The sequence below is a fragment of the Physella acuta genome, unplaced genomic scaffold (assembly GCF_028476545.2).
Source record: "Physella acuta isolate Inbredline_101_S28 unplaced genomic scaffold, ASM2847654v3 ptg000476l, whole genome shotgun sequence".
Taxonomy (NCBI): Eukaryota; Metazoa; Mollusca; class Gastropoda; family Physidae; genus Physella; species Physella acuta.
The window spans coordinates 652,212-671,079 of NW_026731995.1; the positions used below are offsets into that span (position 1 = coordinate 652,212).

An 18,868-nucleotide genomic window follows, 5' to 3' on the forward strand; every position below is an offset into this window, starting at 1 on the left:
GCTGGACTTCGTTTGCTATCAATCATAGAAATTTATATTACCTTCAAGATCTAGAACTAGATCTTGATGTAAACGGAATTCAACTTTTTTTTCACATTATAATATTTTTGCTTCAAAATGTTCAGGTTGCTAAAAATTGGCGCCATTTTGGTGTTCTCTGTTTTCTTCCATATAATTATCACTGTTACGATTTTTGAAAAATTCCCTAACAGAAGTTTGTTAACTTCCGGCCCAACACGTTCCTTTGTGGATGACATTCTAATATTTTTAAAGAATTAGATTTTCTAAATACAATTAGATCTATTAGCTAACATGCAAATAACTATCACTACGTTATCAGACCAATTATTTACTATAGAAGTAAGTGAAGATCTAGAATTAGAAAATTTCAAAGCACTATGTCAAGTTGAGACCGGTGTACCAGCCCAAGAAATGTCGATTGTATGGAATGGCCGACCTCTTCACGACGACAAAATGACTCTTCAGCAGTACGGCATTCAGAATGGAGAAATAGTTTTAATTCAACATTTACGAGGTCAACGACAAGCACAAGCTCCAGGTATAAAAATAGTAGATCTAGAATTTAGGGCCTAATTATGTTTAGTTTTCAATGTGACTTCTAGAATCTAGATCTAAATACAAAAATTAATAGGGGCCCTAGATCTAAATCAGATCTAGAATCTAGATCTAGATCTAATCTAGATTTTTTCATTAGTTACTATTGGCCAAACTTAAAATAGCCTACTTAAATTTTTATTAGGCCTAAAATTTTCTGTTTCTTATCAATATCATAGACAACAACATTACAAACAATATCTTACGGGTTAATTTGAGACCAGAATATATTTCCACTGCGCGGTCACGGTCAAGCCACGAAGCAATCATCGTCTGTTTATTGATTATTGCTTCGTACAGGCCAGGCCTAATAATTGTTTGGATGTTTTATATGAAATACCGGTATCTGCTCTACGCATGTCCATTTCTAAATATATCCAGGTCAAATTCTTTTGTTTTCTCCTTGTGGAAGAAAAGTTTTTAAATTTGTAACTTGAGGTATGACGTCAGCCGGTGATCCCAGTTCCCCTGAATGAAAACACTAGGTCCTGGATGAGAAGAATAAAAACAACCAATCAAAGCTTTTTATAATTAGGTTAACTATAAATAGCTTCTACATATGTGCGGGACACTGTAAATACTATAGCTAAGGCTATTAAAGCAACCTGAGAGGTGAAATGGGGACGGCCGCAGCTTGGATAACGATTAGGGTGGTTTATCCTCGCCTCGTAACCAATGACTTCAGCTAGACTAGCCTAGATCTAGATGCTCTATATTTCAAGCTAAGTCTTGAATCTGTAGGCCTATAGTTTATACATTTTTCTGTTGTTTTAAATTATTTCGATCATCTACTTCTTCTAGAACTAGTTTGTGTCTCCACATACAAGCATGTCTAAGCAAATGTTAGGTTATGTCGATTAAAACGCATAAAATATGATCGTTACACGAGCAGGTGCAGGTGTTCGCATGAGAGAGAAAGGGGGGGGGGATACCGCAAGTAGTGAAGCCACTAAAACATGAATATCTCAAATTCTATGCGTAGGAATACAAAATAACTTACACATATTAGACTAGAATAGCAGCAGAGTAATACAGTACTTTCGGTTTGTTACTGTGTGAAACGATTACAAAATTGCGCCAGATGAAAATCTGGAGTTCGGAATTTTTCGCTTTGTGTGATCGCCTGTGGAAATCTACTCCATATGTAATTTTCTAGCTTACTCAAGGGCATAGGAAACAATAAAATTCAAAATTACTACCCTACTGCTGGTTGCTAACAACAACACACCTTGGCCTACGATTGGGCAATTTTTTCTGCTTTGTTTCGAGAAACCACCTTAACATTAACTTTAAAAATAATTATCACCCGTATTTTAAGCTATTTGAAGATGACAAAGCTACTTTTACCGGGAAAAAAAATATTAACATTTGCTTCTGACCATGGAGGTCCAATGTAAAAATGGGTAAAGTTTAAGTTATTTAAAAACTTAAAATATCGGTCAATAAGGTTCCAAAATTGCTCTGTTAGGTAAGGTATTATTTGATTGTTCTGTTTCTGAAATAAAATTGTAAATTTACTGTACTCATTTTGAGAACACGGAATCGCAAACATGTCACTCAAACAATATTTTTTTTGTATTTGACATTATCGCTATTGATACAGAAGCTGTACAGTAGTATCCTCTGTCGCTGCTTATATAATTGTTTTCTTTTCACTGACACTCTTTTTCGGCCTATTTTGCTAGCGTAATTAGGCTAATTACGCCTAATTATGGATATTTCACCTGGCTTTTGGATTATACTACTAAAAGTATATATAAAAGCCCTTAAACCACAACAATCTGTTGTTTTTTGTTTATATTTTGTGTTGATCCGTGGAATTAGTAGTGATTGTTGGTCTTCGTGTGCTTGTTTAGGCTTAATTATTTATTGTTTTCAAATTTGTTATAGTTTAATTAATTTGTCTTAATTCTTATTGATTTCATAAATTTTAATTAGACCAATTATATTTTACTGGTGTTTGTTGATAATTTTATTAGGCTTAATAGGCCTAATGTTTATATAAATTAAATGATTTTAGTGTTGGGTCAAGGTTTACATTACTAATTGGTACTTAGTAAACCAAGTACGCATAGACTAGGAGGTGTGTGTGCTGTGCCCGCATTGTGGCGGGTGATGCTTCTCTTGCTGACAAAACAGCGCGAGCGAGTCGTGTGTCACACTTGGCCTGTGTCGATATTTGGAATGCAGAGTTCTCGCTCTCAGGTGAAAAATTTTAATGCGCTGACATTTGAAAAATGAAATACTCACATATCTATATAAATACATTTAATTTGAACTGTATATTAATCTAGGCCTACAATACTAATTATAACTTGTGCTAACAAGTACTTGGACTAGATTTAGCACATGCTCACACTGTGCTTTGAGTTTTCTCTCGCCTGTTGACAAAAGAACGCAGGCGGGCTGGCGATGTTTGTAATTTGCCTCAATCTTCACTCACAGGTGATCGATCATTTTAATGCGATTGGCCTCTTTTTATTTTATAGGCCTAATTAATTGTATTTGATAGGCTAACTTTTCTGGTTGACAAAACTACGCAAGCGAGATGTCTGTCATGCACACTGCCTGTGATGCTGTTTAGAATGCATTTCTCGCTAACTTGATCAATTATAATGCTATTGCAGTTTTTAAAAATATAAATAAAATACTTACAAATCTTAACAATATTTTAAACTGGTCTGATGGTTGGGTCCTTGTAAAACGCAAAATGGTGAAGCTGTAAAATGTCTGAAGGGGGCGAAAACTACTCGCCTCAACATTTTTTCTTGCATTTTACCCCCAACTGATTAGTAAGTTTTATGTGGGTAAATTGCTCTTATATCTGGTATGACTACCTACTTTTGGTTCCCAGGGGTAGGCATGTCTGTCCTAATACTAATTCTGCAATAGCCCCATCTCTAATTTATGACCATAAAACTAAACCTAATACACTAACAACCTAACACATCTATTGCTGTTTTGACTAGGATTTTAGCTATTATAAAATGTCTGTTATTCTCACAATCAACTTCTCAGTGTTATTGAATTCTTTTGGTTTCAAGTCAATTTTAATATTATTCCTTTTGGAACCAACACTCATTTAAATGGGGTTAGAAATGGAGGCCTTTCATGGTACCCTTCAGAGCCACCACTGGTTTTGATTAGTCATTGCTTGTAGTATAGTGCTCTTTAAATCTAAGCTCCATAATGCTCACAGAGAAGCACAGACACTGCTGGACCTGAATTATAATTTTATTTTTTCCTTAAACATTTTTAATAGCTGTCTTGATTTTTTAATAAACAGGTATTCCCAACATAGACTTTGGTAGCATTCGTTTACCTGGCTCTACGCAAAATTCAAACCAACTTAGAAGAGAGGATGATCCCATTTATATAAAAGACATGTTGCTCGCTAATCCAAGTCAGTTGGCTTTGCTTAAAGAAAGAAATCCTCCATTGGCTGAAGCTTTGCTTAGTGGCGATACAGGTATTTAATATTTTGTTATATTTAGGTTTTTTCCTGTATTGTACCTATACTTTACATTAAAATGTAGTAATTTTTTCTTTAAAATTTACTAAAAGATTTTCTTCCCAAAGCTAAATTTACTAAAGTATTTGAAGAACAAAGACAAATTCGTGTGAATGAGGAGGAAAAAAGACTTAGACTTTTGAGGGCAGATCCATTTGATCCCAATGCTCAACAGCAAATTGAAGAAGCTATCAGGTATTGTTTAATATTTTGTCTTAATGTATCAGGAGTTTTATTAGATTTTTTAGTAAATCAAATACACCCCTTTTTCATAAGGTTGTGAATGGTGCAATTTGTTTATTTTAAAAAAACCACATTGCACTTTTCCCGGCCTGTTGAATTTGGGCATACACCTTTCTGTTGTCATGTTAGCAACATTTTGGAATAGTAGGGTGAGTTTTCATTTTCAGTAAATATATATTCTTTAGTTGTACACTGTGTTACTCAACTTTTAAAATTTTATTTTTGTATCAATAAACAGGAAATGAAGGCCATAAAGCCAGTAGCACGAGCAGGTCTTGGCAAGTGCAAATTTGTGTTTAAAATAGTTTTAAAATTGCACTTACCCCGGCCTGTTTTTTCTATTTTTAAGCTTCAGTGACTGGATTTTTTATATTTTAATTTGTTTCATTTAGCTTACTACTGAGTACAATAATTTAATGTTATTTTATATTTCCTTGTTACACAATCAACTCTAAAGATGTGAAGACCTGTACAAATAGTCTAGACCTCTGACTTTGAAGAGAGGTCTTGAACTGTGCAATATGTCATCACAACTCATATTGCACTTTTCCAGGCCTACTTCACTGTCTATATCAGGTTGTCTTGTGTTCAGTGGACAGTGTCCTAGTTGACATTTGTTGCCTATAGGTTGGTGGTGGTGCAACTTTGTTTATCTTCCAAATTGCACTTCACCCGGCCTGTCGGAGACAAAAAAAATTCAGCCTCGATCTACAATTTCCAGAGTTTTCTTGTTTTAACCTTGGTAATCAAGAAGTATATTTTGTGGCCTTAGTACTGAAAACGTGTATCTTGAAATTCATTTTACTTAAAAAATACTCATACATTTTCTTTCATTTTCATAAACAGAATTAAAAATATTGAGAGTAATATGGAGACCGCAATGGAATTTGCTCCCGAGAGTTTTGGTCAAGTTCACATGTTATACATTGATTGTAAAGTGAATGGTTTTCCTGTCAAGGCATTTGTTGATTCGGGTAATCTAAGTTTCCATTTTAAGTATCAGATCGAGGGTGTTTAAACAAAAATGCTGTGGGTTCTATTGGTTGTAACTCATGTTTAACTTGTAGGTGCTCAAATGACAATTATGAGTCAGCAGTGTGCTGAGAGATGTCATATCATGAGGCTTGTGGATAGAAGATGGGAAGGTGTGGCTAAGGGTGTTGGCACTCAGAAAATTCTTGGCAGAGTTCATTTATGTATGTAATATTTTATTTTTTCACTAGTTTATACCAAATATTTTCATTGTGTTGGATGATATGAAATTAATTTTACCTTTTTCTTCAGCATTACTTTATCCTCAAATATTTGCTGCCAATTAGTACTGTTTTTATTTATATTAGGTCAAATTCAAATTGGCAGTGTGTTTCTCCAATCCTCATTTTCTATATTAGAAAATCAGCCCATGGATATGCTGCTAGGACTTGATATGCTTAAAAGACACCAGGTAAATTTATATGTCCACCTAAAGAGTTAAAGAATACTCCATCGTTGTTAAACTGTTCAAGTGCAGTATTTATGTGCTAGCTAGTAAATGCTGAATAGCTTACTCATATCATCTTCACACTTTGGGTGAATCATTGATATCCAAAAAGTTTCATTGATCAAAGTTTTGTTACATTGTTTTGTCACAATGTCTGGTTGTCTGTATGTGAAATGGTTTGCTGTCATATCTTGTGACTTAGTTTTGCCCTATTTATAATCCATCTACTTTTTCACACTTTGAAAATTCATTTATGTGACAATCCAAAAGCAACCTATAATCACCCACGATTTGTGATCGTTGCTAAAATTTCCAATTTTTTTCAGGGGTGCCACTTCTCTGGATTATCCCTTTCTGGGTTAGCAAAAATTTAGTTTAAAATGGCTGGGTTTGAAGTTAGAAAACAAAACAAGACTTTTTATTCTAGAAATCCTTAGGTTTACTCAGATATTTTTTTGTATGCCAGCTTTTCTTGCGTTGATGAATAAAATATTTAAAGACTAGTAGTCTAGGGGTGAACCTAAATACATGTTATTAAAAGACTAAGATCATAGGCAAGTACAGTCTTGTTTAATATTATCACCTATTTTAAGGTAAACCATTTTAGCAGACTATTTCAAGGTTTGCTAGTAGTGATACTGAATTAGGGAGAAAAAAAAAATATTTTTTTTTTGTATGCCAGCTTTTTTTTGCGTTCATGAAAAAATTATTTAAAGACTAGTGACAACACCGACTATGGGTCAACTACCATTATTTCATGGAGGAGTGAAGATAAAATTTGTATCAACGGGAGAAAATGGGGTTCTCTTGAACTCACTGTGACCCCAAGTAGGCCCATGTGTTGTTTTTTTTTTTTGGGGGGGGGGGGGGGGGGGGGGTTGATAAAGTGACATCATCAGTTATCTAATATAGCAGTTGTTCATGTCATGATTTATGCTTTAGGCCTGCACAATGACCTCTCCACAGTGTCTAGTTAGGGGTAGAGGGGATGCTATACTGACAATTTTTAATAGAAGTCTATTGTTTGGTTTTTTTTTTTTCAAAATATTGTTTGAAATTTTAAAAAGGCCCTAGAGTCTAATTTTAGTTATTCCTGTTGATTGCATTGTCTAACAAAATAAAATGTTAAAATTACTATTAGGCTTGTTTAAGATTTTTTAAATTACAGGTACCTCTAAGAATTGACATAATCATTTAATTGTAAACTGTGCAAATGATTGTTATAGTTTACATAAGTTTAATTTTTGTGAACTTTAAAAAAAAAAACCTTTTCTGTGTTATTTCATAGTAACAGAAACTTCTTTTATTTTAGATGTTAGCTAAATTAATAATTAGAACAATAATAGCCACAGGGGATTTTTCATACTTCTTGTCTTTAAGCAAAATATTTGCTGTTTACAGTTCTTGTCTTTAAGCAAAATATTTGCTGTTTACAGTTCTTGTCTTTAAGCAAAATATTTGCTGTTTACACTTCTTGTCTTTAAGCAAAATATTTGCTGTTTACAGTTTTTTGGATGCTGAATAACTACATACTTTTGGCTGACTACACACTTTATTGAACTCAATATAGGACATGCTAAAATTAAATACCTAGAACTGCAGTGTACATTTCTACAACTTTTTAGATTAGGTTTCAAAGTGTGACTAGTATCAGCTTAACCAATTATATTTATATCAATTCTATTAATATAAACAGTTTTTTATTGGTGGAGGTTCTAGAAAATTTAATATTACATTATGGGATCAAGATGAGTCTACGATTTTAAACAATCCTTTAAATATTAAATTATTAATTTTTGTTTAGAGATTGTTATGAAGTTAAAATCACTAAAGGAATGTATAATATAATATGAATCAAATTTCTCAAAAAGTATTTTAAAAATTTTACTTCAAAACATTTTTTGACAAGATATCAAGTTTGAAGGTTTAAAAATTTAAGTTTTGGTATTTAATTTAAGGTTTGATTCACTTTAAAAAATGAGTGGCACCCCTAAAAAATGTCTGCTTTTTTGTGGTTTGATTATATTTAATTTGGCAAGTTTATGTTCAATGGTTATGCGTGTTGAAAATTTATATGAAAAATGGCAGGGAATATATATTTGGAATCATCATCACCATTCCTTTGTGGCCCCTGGGGAACAAAGGGCTGCAACCACACATCTCCAGTGGATATATACTTGGAATAGCAGGAATATTCTGTTTAAAAAATTGTGGGAACCCTGTACATCTATATATATAACGAGCCGACCCGCTGCGTATCATACGCCGCTATTTAGTTGTTTTTTTTTTTTTTTCTACTTTTCAGTAATTTATAATTTGTGAATTCGACAGTACCAATGCTGCCACTGAAAATATTTGCTGATGGTGTTTAAAAGCAAAATATTTTCTGTTGTAGATTTGGTAGTGTCGAGCTCACAAATTATAAATGGCTGAAAAGTAGAAAATAAAACAACTATATAGCGGCTTATACTACACCGCGAGTCTGTTCGTTGATATTTTAATTCATTTATTGGTTTTAAGGTTGGCAAAATTCGGGATGTAAATTTTAGGATTCATTCAAAACAATAACTTCGGACCCCTTGATTTTATTAGTTGTCATGGACATGGTATTACAAGATAATCAGCCTGTTTGTTGATGGGAAAACAAGTCTTTTAACATTGATCTCAGCAATTCATTTGTTTATTGACATTGATCTCAGCGATTCATTTGTTTATTAACATTGATCTCAGCAATTCATTTGTTTATTAACATTGATCTCAGCAATTCATTTGTTTATTAACATTGATCTCAGCAATTCATTTGTTTATTAACAGTGTGTAATTGATCTCAGAAAAAACCAGCTTGAAATAGGAACAACACAGACTGTAACACCTTTTCTGGGGGAGGCAGACTTACCTGATCATGCTCGCCTAAACCAGCCTGCCTCAGCTACTCAGGAAGAGGACCGGGACCTGGCGGAAGCACTTTCTCGATCTGCCCAAGAAGGTTAGCACATTTTTTTACATCTTTCAGGGTTCCCACAGAGCCGGGAAATAACTAGTCTTGTGCTATTAGAGCAAACTATAATCACCCACAATTTGTGATCTTTTCTTCAATTTCCAATTTCTTTTTCAGGGGTGCCACTTTTCCGAATTATCTCACCGGGTTAGCAAAATGGATGGGTTTTAAGTTAGAAAACAAAACAAGACTTTTGGACATGATTCTAGAAATCAAATTTATTATTTAGACTCTGGAGCCTTTTTATCTTTGATTTATTTTCCGCCAATGCGAAAGCGTACTTGGTACATCTACTGCTGCTAGCTTAGGGTTACTCATTGATACAGTATGAAACTAAAGGGGTAATTAAATTAAAAAAAATTTAAAATGCACATTCCTTAAAATATAAACTTTTGTTAAATGGTTGTTATAAAGTTTAAGTCATTAAAGGAATGTATAATATAATATAGTATGAATCAAATGTCTCGAAAAGTAAGTAAATATTGTCAAATTTTATTTTAAAACATTTCTGACGTAACATCAAATTTTAGGGTTTAAAAACTAATGATTCAATCAGTGGCACCCCTTAAACATGTGCTTACTTTTTTTTTTTTTTAGTTTAATTTGCCAATGGTTATGCGCATTGAAATTTATATGAAAAATAGCAGTGAATTTCCAGGTAAAAAAATTGTGGGAACCCTAATCTTTTCATCAGCTGTCTATTTAATTGTAAACATGTTCTGCTGGTGTCAGTTTGTCATTACCTGGTGGTTTTTATTTTAGCCAGTCCATCAACAAGTAAACCTCCAGGCTCAGAAACTGCCCAGTCATCAGCTCCTCATCAGTTTTCTGAAGAAATTGTTTCTCGGCTTATGAAAAATGGTTTTAGTAGAAATGCTGTTTTGGAAGAATTAAGGCGCTGTAATGGCAATGCAGACCAAGCGCTTGCTGTATTATTTTCTAAATCGTTTAGTATGCCTTGATCATTTGGTGCCATCCAATCAGCCATTATTTATTTGCTGCAACTATGTTGTATACACTCACCTTTTAATTGTACATGAAGCTGATTTTCTGTAAGAAAACATTTGTGATAGATGTTAATTTGCAATGCTAAGTTCTTGTATTAATTGTATGAATTGATGCTACCCTTTTTCATGAACAAATTGCTAAGATCTCTCTTTAATTTTAACATGAGTTTTAAGAATTTTTTAATCTATGTTGTAACTTTTTAGCTATGTACACGGATCTGCATGTGTGTTGCTGTAGAGTTGAATTATCATTGAGCTAACTGCAAAAATAGGCAGGGGGAATGGGACTTTTTTATTTTCTTGCTTCTTTTTCAACAGAAGTAGCAGCACATGGTATTTTCTGGTAGCTAACTTAAAAGCTAACTGGATCTCCAGTTGTATGTAGGGATGGACTAAATGTGCATTTGCTTATTTTATGAGTGCAACTTACTTATTCAGTTTCTAGCTGTTAAAAAAAAAAAATTTCTGTTGACCATATTGTTGAAAAGAATGGTGAATGATTTAGATGAGGTCAATGCTGTCACATATCTGAGGGAAGTGCTTTATATGTGTGTGGTATTAGTGGTAGTGATGTTCTAGTTGAATGATTGGGATGTGGTAGTGATGTTCTAGTTGAATGATTGGGATGTGGTAGTGATGTTCTAGTTGAATGATTGGGATGTGGTAGTGATGTTCTAGTTGAATGATTGGGATGTGACAGCTGTGTTAATGTTGATGGTTGAGATGTGGTAGTGATGTAAAGTTGAATGGTTGAGATGTGGTAGTGATGTAAAGTTGAATGGTTGAGATGTGGTAGTGATGTAAAGTTGAATGGTTGAGATGTGGTAGTGATGTAAAGTTGAATGGTAGAGATGTGGTAGTGATGTAAAGTTGAATGGTTGAGATGTGGTAGTGATGTAAAGTTGAATGGTTGAGATGTGGTAGTGATGTAAAGTTGAATGGTAGAGATGTGGTAGTGATGTAAAGTTGAATGGTAGAGATGTAACGTTGAATGGTAGAGATGTGGTAGTGATGTAAAGTTGAATGGTTGAGATGTGGTAGTGATGTAAAGTTGAATGGTTGAGATGTGGTAGTGATGTAAAGTTGAATGGTTGAGATGTGGTAGTGATGTAAAGTTGAATGGTTGAGATGTGGTAGTGATGTAAAGTTGAATGGTAGAGATGTGGTAGTGATGTAAAGTTGAATGGTTGAGATGTGGTAGTGATGTAAAGTTGAATGGTAGAGATGTAACGTTGAATGGTAGAGATGTGGTAGTGATGTAAAGTTGAATGGTTGAGATGTGGTAGTGATGTAAAGTTGAATGGTAGAGATGTGGTAGTGATGTAAAGTTGAATGGTTGAGATGTGGTAGTGATGTAAAGTTGAATGGTTGAGATGTGGTAGTGATGTAAAGTTGAATGGTAGAGATGTGGTAGTGATGTAAAGTTGAATGGTAGAGATGTAACGTTGAATGGTAGAGATGTGGTAGTGATGTAAAGTTGAATGGTAGAGATGTGGTAGTGATGTAAAGTTGAATGGTAGAGATGTGGTAGTGATGTAAAGTTGAATGGTAGAGATGTGGTAGTGATGTAAAGTTGAATGGTAGAGATGTGGTAGTGATGTAAAGTTGAATGGTTGAGATGTGGTAGTGATGTAAAGTTGAATGGTAGTGATGTAAAGTTGAATGGTTGAGATGTGGTAGTGATGTAAAGTTGAATGGTTGAGATGTGGTAGTGATGTAAAGTTGAATGGTAGAGATGTGGTAGTGATGTAAAGTTGAATGGTTGAGATGTGGTAGTGATGTAAAGTTGAATGGTAGAGATGTGGTAGTGATGTAAAGTTGAATGGTAGAGATGTGGTAGTGATGTAAAGTTGAATGGTAGAGATGTGGTAGTGATGTAAAGTTGAATGGTAGAGATGTAAAGTTGAATGGTTGAGATGTAAAGTTGAATGGTAGAGATGTGGTAGTGATGTAAAGTTGAATGGTAGAGATGTGGTAGTGATGTAAAGTTGAATGGTAGAGATGTAAAGTTGAATGGTAGAGATGTGGTAGTGATGTAAAGTTGAATGGTAGAGATGTAAAGTTGAATGGTTGAGATGTGGTAGTGATGTAAAGTTGAATGGTAGAGATGTGGTAGTGATGTAAAGTTGAATGGTAGAGATGTGGTAGTGATGTAAAGTTGAATGGTAGAGATGTGGTAGTGATGTAAAGTTGAATGGTAGAGATGTGGTAGTGATGTAAAGTTGAATGGTAGTGATGTAAAGTTGAATGGTAGAGATGTGGTAGTGATGTAAAGTTGAATGGTAGAGATGTGGTAGTGATTTAAAGTTGAATGATTGAGATGAGGTCAATTCTATCACATATCTGAGGGAAGTGCTTTAATTATGTGTGACATTGATTTCTAAAGCGTGCCCAACCATGTAACTATTTCAACAAGATGGTAATAAAGATTTTCTGTTGCCTTATCCAGTGTTCTAAGGATAATCTTTGTCTGCCCATTGAGTTGGCAGGTGGCTGACCACACTTGGTTGTTGTTGTGTTGATTGGTGGCTTATAACTGCCTGCATATTTGTAAAGTTTCATATAAAATAGAAGAAAATACTTTTGTAAACCTTTGAACTGTTTTAATTATTTATTTATTTTAGTTGAATTGTACCAGATACATAGAATTAGAAACACAGGAATCTTGTATACACAGGTTTAATCAAAACAAAGAACATGTAAATATCAGGTGAAATCTCTGAAGTAAACCACTAATGACATCAGGCTGACAGTTGGAATCAATGATTCTTGAAGTAAACCACTAATGACATCAGTGATATCAGGCAGACATTGACTGCTATAACAGATGAGCCCTGTGACAGAGAAGAGCATTAGTTGTGACTGATGTTTTGTGTTTGTAAAAAAAGAGGGGTCGTCCAGAATGACTGGGATCTCTCACACGTGCAGCTATGTGTACACCCCAAGAGCAATGTATCTTAGATTGTGTCACTATAATAAAAATAAAACTGAAGTGAGAAACAGGATATACCACTACAACTTTCGATCATAGGAAATTAATCAAAAGGGTTAATCTCGTCTATATACGAAGGAATTTTCAGACTAGATTGCAAACATGATGTTTTTCCTACTCAGGAAGGTGGGAAATCTTCGAGACTTCCCGTTCGAAAATATGCTCCAGCTTAAAGAAGGCGTGTCCCAGTCATCCACCCACCCCTTTTCCATTGAAGTAAACAAATATCAACCTACCGAGTATCCAGGTCCAGGTGGGCCGTGGTGGCCACCGCCATGTCCGCCTTCTTCACCGTGACCACCCCCATGGGCGTCGCCGTGACCTCCATGTGCGTCACCGTGACTGTCGCCATGTCCTTCTGCAACTTGTCCCCCCTACACGTTAACATAATGCTTTAGATAGTGCATCATCAAATCAATCCCGTCAAAAGGGCCCCGACATATTGGCTTCCGTCAAATGGAATCGTATGACCACTATTGGCAAACAAATAACCATTTGAGCATATTTTTTTTTCATGAACCAACAGTAATTCAGAAACAAATCGAGCCCCAATAACAGCTACATTCAATCAATTTTAAAATTATGATGTGTAATTTACAACAGTAAAGACCTGAGGCCTAAAAGCAAGCACAGAAGTTTACAGGAAAATTGCCTTTTGTTTTGATAACCTACAACTTTTACAAGCATCCTGCAGGTATGGAGACTTTTAAAAAAAGGCATAATGGGGAGCCTATTTGTCGGGAGTCAAATTGTCGGAAACCTAAATGACGGGTCGATTTCTCGGGGCCGCTTTGACGCCGCACGCTTTAGATTGGCTTAGGGGGATATGCTAGGTAAAAGTAAAAACACCAAATTCCTGGTTTTTAGTCTTAATGGGTTTCTTGTTGTTTTGGATAATTTTGTACTAAGAAAATAACTTTAATGAGAGAAAAATTATGTGTTTAAACTAATTTTACTACCCTATTAATTTAAAAAAGAATCAATTTTTCCCAATCTTACAAACTCTACGAAAAGTTTTATACTTAATACCCGTCAAATTGTACTTGGCATCATTGAAAAGCTGGATTTCTCATGTATCTTAATTTCCATCATCTCGGAAACACCCAAAACTTACTGTTGGCATTACAATTTACACAGATAACTGAGATATGGTATTTTCGTGACCTACTTTTCGTTAGCTTTGCTGTTTTTCTCAGATGGCAGTTTTAATTTTAACACTCAAAAAAGTTTGTTGTAAATAGTATGCAAATTTTGCTACTTCTGAATACTAAAACTAAAAAGGGTACGATTTTTTAGACCTTGTAAAATTCTTACAAGTAACTATTTCAAAAAGTTGTGATATATATATACTGAACTGAAGCAGTTTAAATTTGATTGCTATGTAAGTGCACAAATAAAAAGGCCATAGCATTATTAAAAGTACCGAAAAATTCAAAATGACGGGTTTTTTTCGGGTTTCCATGGCAACCAAAATTGTTTTCTACCTTTTTTAGCGCAATTTCCATACTAAGAATCTAGATCTACTTGCATGTGTCAAACATGGTACAAGTATTCAAAAGGCTTTGATATTAAATTGTAAAAAAAAAATTAGCATATTCACTTAAAGAGTGGATGTAAACATGCTTTTTGGTACTTGAACCCTCCTTATTCCTAAACAAACTGCTTTAAATTCACTTCTATATCGTTATCTTCTTTTTCGTTCTTAGTGTTGGAAGGGATCCCCTCCAGCACAATTAAGTATACACGTCAACTGGTTATGTGATTCTGAATTCATTCTGCTTTTCTTTTTGGATTTGGTTCCATGGCCTTTGTCCAACCAAGAACAAACTATCAGAGTTTCTTCCAGGCATCTCTTCGGGGGGGGGGGGGATTTGCCCCCCGAAATTTTTTTACCGCCCCCCCCCCCCCCCCCCAACGAAATTAAATTTATATAGAAAATATATACTTTTAACAGTGCCCCCCCCCCCCCCCCCCCCCCCCCCCCCCGTGTACTGAATCCTGTGTTGAAGATAGTGAATTTAATAAGGTCACATGGGCTTAACCATAGATAGTTCAGATACATGTTGAAAGATACAAAAAACAGAACTTGACGCACTTTCAGCAGTGCAAGAACTGAAGCAACAGCTGAGTTACGCTCGTCATTTCCATGCGAGATCACCAAAGACCTCCAGCTGCAGTTTCAGCAGCGGTTTTCTGATTTGGATTCAAAGACAAAAGAAGTAAGACTGTTTCAAAACCCATTTGAAGCAAATGTTACCAGTTGCCCAGATGAGCTGCAGCTGGAGGTCATTGATGAACTGCAAGCAACGGACCTCCTTAGAGACAAGTTCAATGAAGGGCGGGTGGGTTATTATAAGTTGTTGCCTAAGGAAGACTTTCCTAAGCAATATACAAACTTTGGCATCAAAATACCTTTCAAATTTTGGAACAAGATACATGTGTGAACTAACACTTTCAAGAATGAAATACGTGAAGAACAATTTGAGAACAAACTTGGACCTCGAATGTGTTGTCGGCCCCCGACAAAGTTTCTTTCAGAATTTTTTCTCATTGGGGGGGGGGGGGGGGGGGGGGGCACTTGAAATTTTTATATATCTCTATATAAATTATATTTCGTTGGGGGGGGGGGGAGCCTGGAAGAAGTTGGCCCCCGCACTGATATTTGATAGTTAATGCGGCCCTCGGGCTGAAACGTTTGGAGACACCTGAGTCTAACTTATTCAACCAACGCATTCACCTAACTAATTCAACTAACGCATTCATCTAACTACTGGGTGTAGAGAAATTCTGTATGCAGGCTTTTACTGGAGTTGCGAGTTAGCCATTGAATGAAAGAAGGTGATAGCTAGACTGGTTCACTTTTTTCTGTCGTCTGCTGTTTACTTACATGTCCACTAGTGTCATGTCCACCTGAAACAATCAAATCATTCTGTTAGACTAGAGGCATTGTCACCCTTTTGGGTGCCCGTGGCAAACAATTTTGCGTCCCCCTCCTTCCCGTTTATATATATATATATATATATATATATATATATATACAAGTCAGTATCCCATAGTTTTTTTTACTTTCTCGTATATACGAAGTATAGAGAAAGTCTTGTAATCGTGCAAAAAAAAAATCGAGATTTTTACAAATCTCGACGTTTTATTCCTCACTGATACGGAAAAACATAATTTTGCAATCCTGTCTGTCTGTCTGTGTGTGTCCGTGTGTAAACACGATAACTTGAGTACCGTTACAGCTAGGTTGATGAAATTTCATATATAAGTATTTTATCAAAATCGTAGATCCATATCAACTTTTGAGCGATTTCTGATAACCGGAAGTGGTACTTTTCCTACTTTGAATTTTTCAAAAGCCTATAACTTGAGTACTATTTCAGATAGATAAATGAAATTTCACATGTAAGTAAAAGATCTAATTCTCTACCTTCTGTTAAATTTTGAGTAATTTCCGTTGACCGGAAGTAGTAATTTACGCTACTTCCGATTTCTCAAAAAACTAATGTAAATTTTTAAAGTACTAATAATATTGCGCACTATTATGCACTTTTTTATTTGGCGTTCACTTGGTGTGCAATTAATTTGTCTACGAGATTTTATTCTATTTTTAAAACTTTAAGTATTTAAAATGGATTAAAAATCGTGTCTATAGCCCGAGTTCCCATTCCCTGTTATTTTATATAAGAATATTCGAGAAAGTTTAGGGCAGATCACTCCCGGTTTATTTTATTTTGGTATCACACAATTTATGTAAAAAAAAAAACACAATTAAATCAGAGTTTAAAGCCATTTACTGAGGTAACTTTGAATGTGCATAATTTAATACCCCAGCGCCCCTTTAGGGTTGGTGCCCGGGGCGGTCGCCCCAGAGGCGTAGCGACCATACCCGGCGCCCGGGGACAAACTTTCGATTTGCACCCCCCCTCAAACTTTCTATTTGCAACCCCCCCCCCTCGAAATTTTCATTTACACACCCCCTCAAACTTTCAATTTGGCGCCCCTCGAGGTCGGCGCCCGGGGACATATGCCCCCCCCCCCCCTTCGCTACGCCTCTGGGTCGCACACCCGGACTCCCCTAGCTACGCCACTGGACTTGACATGTGGTCAAATCTAAATAGTTTACGGAGGGCTGTGCGAAGATGAAGTTGTGGCACTTACCGGAAGCTAAGCACAACACAACAAGCTGGGACAACAGCATCAAGACAAGTAGCTTGGCCATGTTCGCACTCTAGCTCTGCCACTGGACTAGGTTGGGTAGACAGAAGCAAATTATTAACGTAGTTTAAATAAAGACCTAAAACAAGACTTTCAGGATCTACAATTCATAACTGTCAGGACCGACAATCCAGAATTGTAGATTTTTACTTTCTCATGTACAAAGTATAGAGAAAGTATTGCAATCGTGCAACAACAAAAAAATAAATAAATCGAGATTTGTGCAAATCTCGATGTTTACACCTCCTTGAGTCGGAAAAACATAGTTTTGCAATCTTGTCCGTATGTCTCTCTGTGTGTATGTGTGTGGTGAGTATCTGTAAACGCAATAACTTGAGTACCGTTACAGCTAAGTAGATAAAATTTGTAGATACATATACACTTTTCTGCGATTTCCGATTACCGGAAGTGGAACAATTTTCTTCTTTCAATCTTTCAAAAGCCTATAACTTGAGTACTTTTTCAGATAGTTAAATGAAATTTCACATACAAGTAAAAGATCTAATTCTCTGCCTTCTTTCAAATTTTGAGTAACTTCCGTTGACCGGAAGTAGTAATTTAGGCTATTTCCGATTTCTCAAAAAAACGCATGTGAATTTATAAAGTCCTAATAATATTCCGCACTATTATACACATTTTATTTGGCGTTCACTTGGTGTGCAATTCTTTTTTCTAAGAGATTCTATTCTATTTTTTAAAGTTAAAGTAATTAAAAATGGATTAAAAATATTGTTTCTATCCCATGTTGCCATCCCCCGTAGTGTTATATAAGATCATTCGAGAAAGTTTAGGAGAGATCATTCACGATTTTATTTAAAATTCAAATTAATTTTAAGCGCTAATAAAAATGTATGCAAATCAGGTCACCAAAGTGGCATCTAAATTATGCTTTTTTAAATAGTTTTTTTGTGTTGTTTTTTAACCGTACTCTTAACCAATTGATCATTCTTAGACTTCATTTTTTAACAAACTTTACTACTATCGATAATTACCTATTTTTGTTGCATTCAATACTTCTTTCTTTGAATTGTATAATTGCAACATTTGCATTTTATTTCATATGTTATTATTTGAGCAAATTACTTAGCTGTTTTACTTAAAGAGAAAAATCAAGCCGAAAATTTACAAATAAAAATTCAATCTTACCTAACCACACACTTACCTGGCAACTTGGACAGCGCGAGCTCTACTGGAGTTGTGCCTATAAGGAACTTGAAACATTTATATGCACGCTTGAAAAAAAAAAATTGCTGCAAGAAATCCGCCACCATCCCCGTCTAGTTATTGTGCTGTCCTCATTTTTCACCCTGGCCACACTGTGTCATTTGGCTTAAGGCAGCTGTTCTTTAAATAGATTGTTTCGTCAAGGACATCTCGACATTTTCAGACTACTTTGCCCTGAACTCTCAAACGAACTATCTCAAACTCCCACAACCATAGACCGTTATTTTTACTTTCTCGTATACATAGTAGTATAGAGAAAGTATTGTAATCGTGCACAACAATCACATGACATTTTGACAGTTTCCACCGTTTTACTTCTCAATACTTCATCATAAACGGAGTATAGGGGACTTATAATGGGGCAAAAATTCTAAATCCAGATTTATTAAAATTTCGTCGTTTTATGCGTAATCGGGTCGGAAAAACTGGACTTGACAATTATGTCCGTGTGTGTGGATGTGTGTCTGTAAACACGATAATTTGAGTACCGTTACAGCTAGGTTGATGTGCTTTCATATATAAGTATCAACTTTGTAGATCCTTATCAACTTATCAGCGATTTCCGATAACCGGAAGTGGA

General features: G+C 35.2%; 2 protein-coding genes across 2 annotated transcripts; one reads left to right on the plus strand and one right to left on the minus strand.

Moving 5' to 3' along the window:
* Positions 1-225: 225 nt before the first annotated feature.
* Positions 226-11,034, plus strand: LOC131944034 (protein DDI1 homolog 2). Its single transcript, XM_059304483.1, has 8 exons — positions 226-559; positions 3,902-4,084; positions 4,195-4,321; positions 5,216-5,343; positions 5,437-5,565; positions 5,710-5,813; positions 8,664-8,835; positions 9,610-11,034. The coding sequence occupies exons 1-8, from the start codon at positions 313-315 to the stop codon at positions 9,807-9,809; spliced, it is 1,290 nt and encodes a 429-aa protein (XP_059160466.1). The 5' UTR covers positions 226-312; the 3' UTR covers positions 9,810-11,034.
* A 1,483-nt stretch (positions 11,035-12,517) lies between these two features.
* LOC131944041 (holotricin-3) lies at positions 12,518-18,358 on the minus strand. The gene is made up of 5 exons (XM_059304498.1): positions 18,227-18,358; positions 17,008-17,094; positions 15,734-15,756; positions 13,083-13,220; positions 12,518-12,688 (listed from the first exon to the last, which is right to left on the minus strand). Exons 2-5 carry the CDS (start codon positions 17,066-17,068, stop codon positions 12,614-12,616), a joined length of 297 nt encoding a protein of 98 aa, XP_059160481.1. The 5' UTR covers positions 17,069-17,094; positions 18,227-18,358; the 3' UTR covers positions 12,518-12,613.
* Positions 18,359-18,868: the final 510 nt, after the last annotated feature.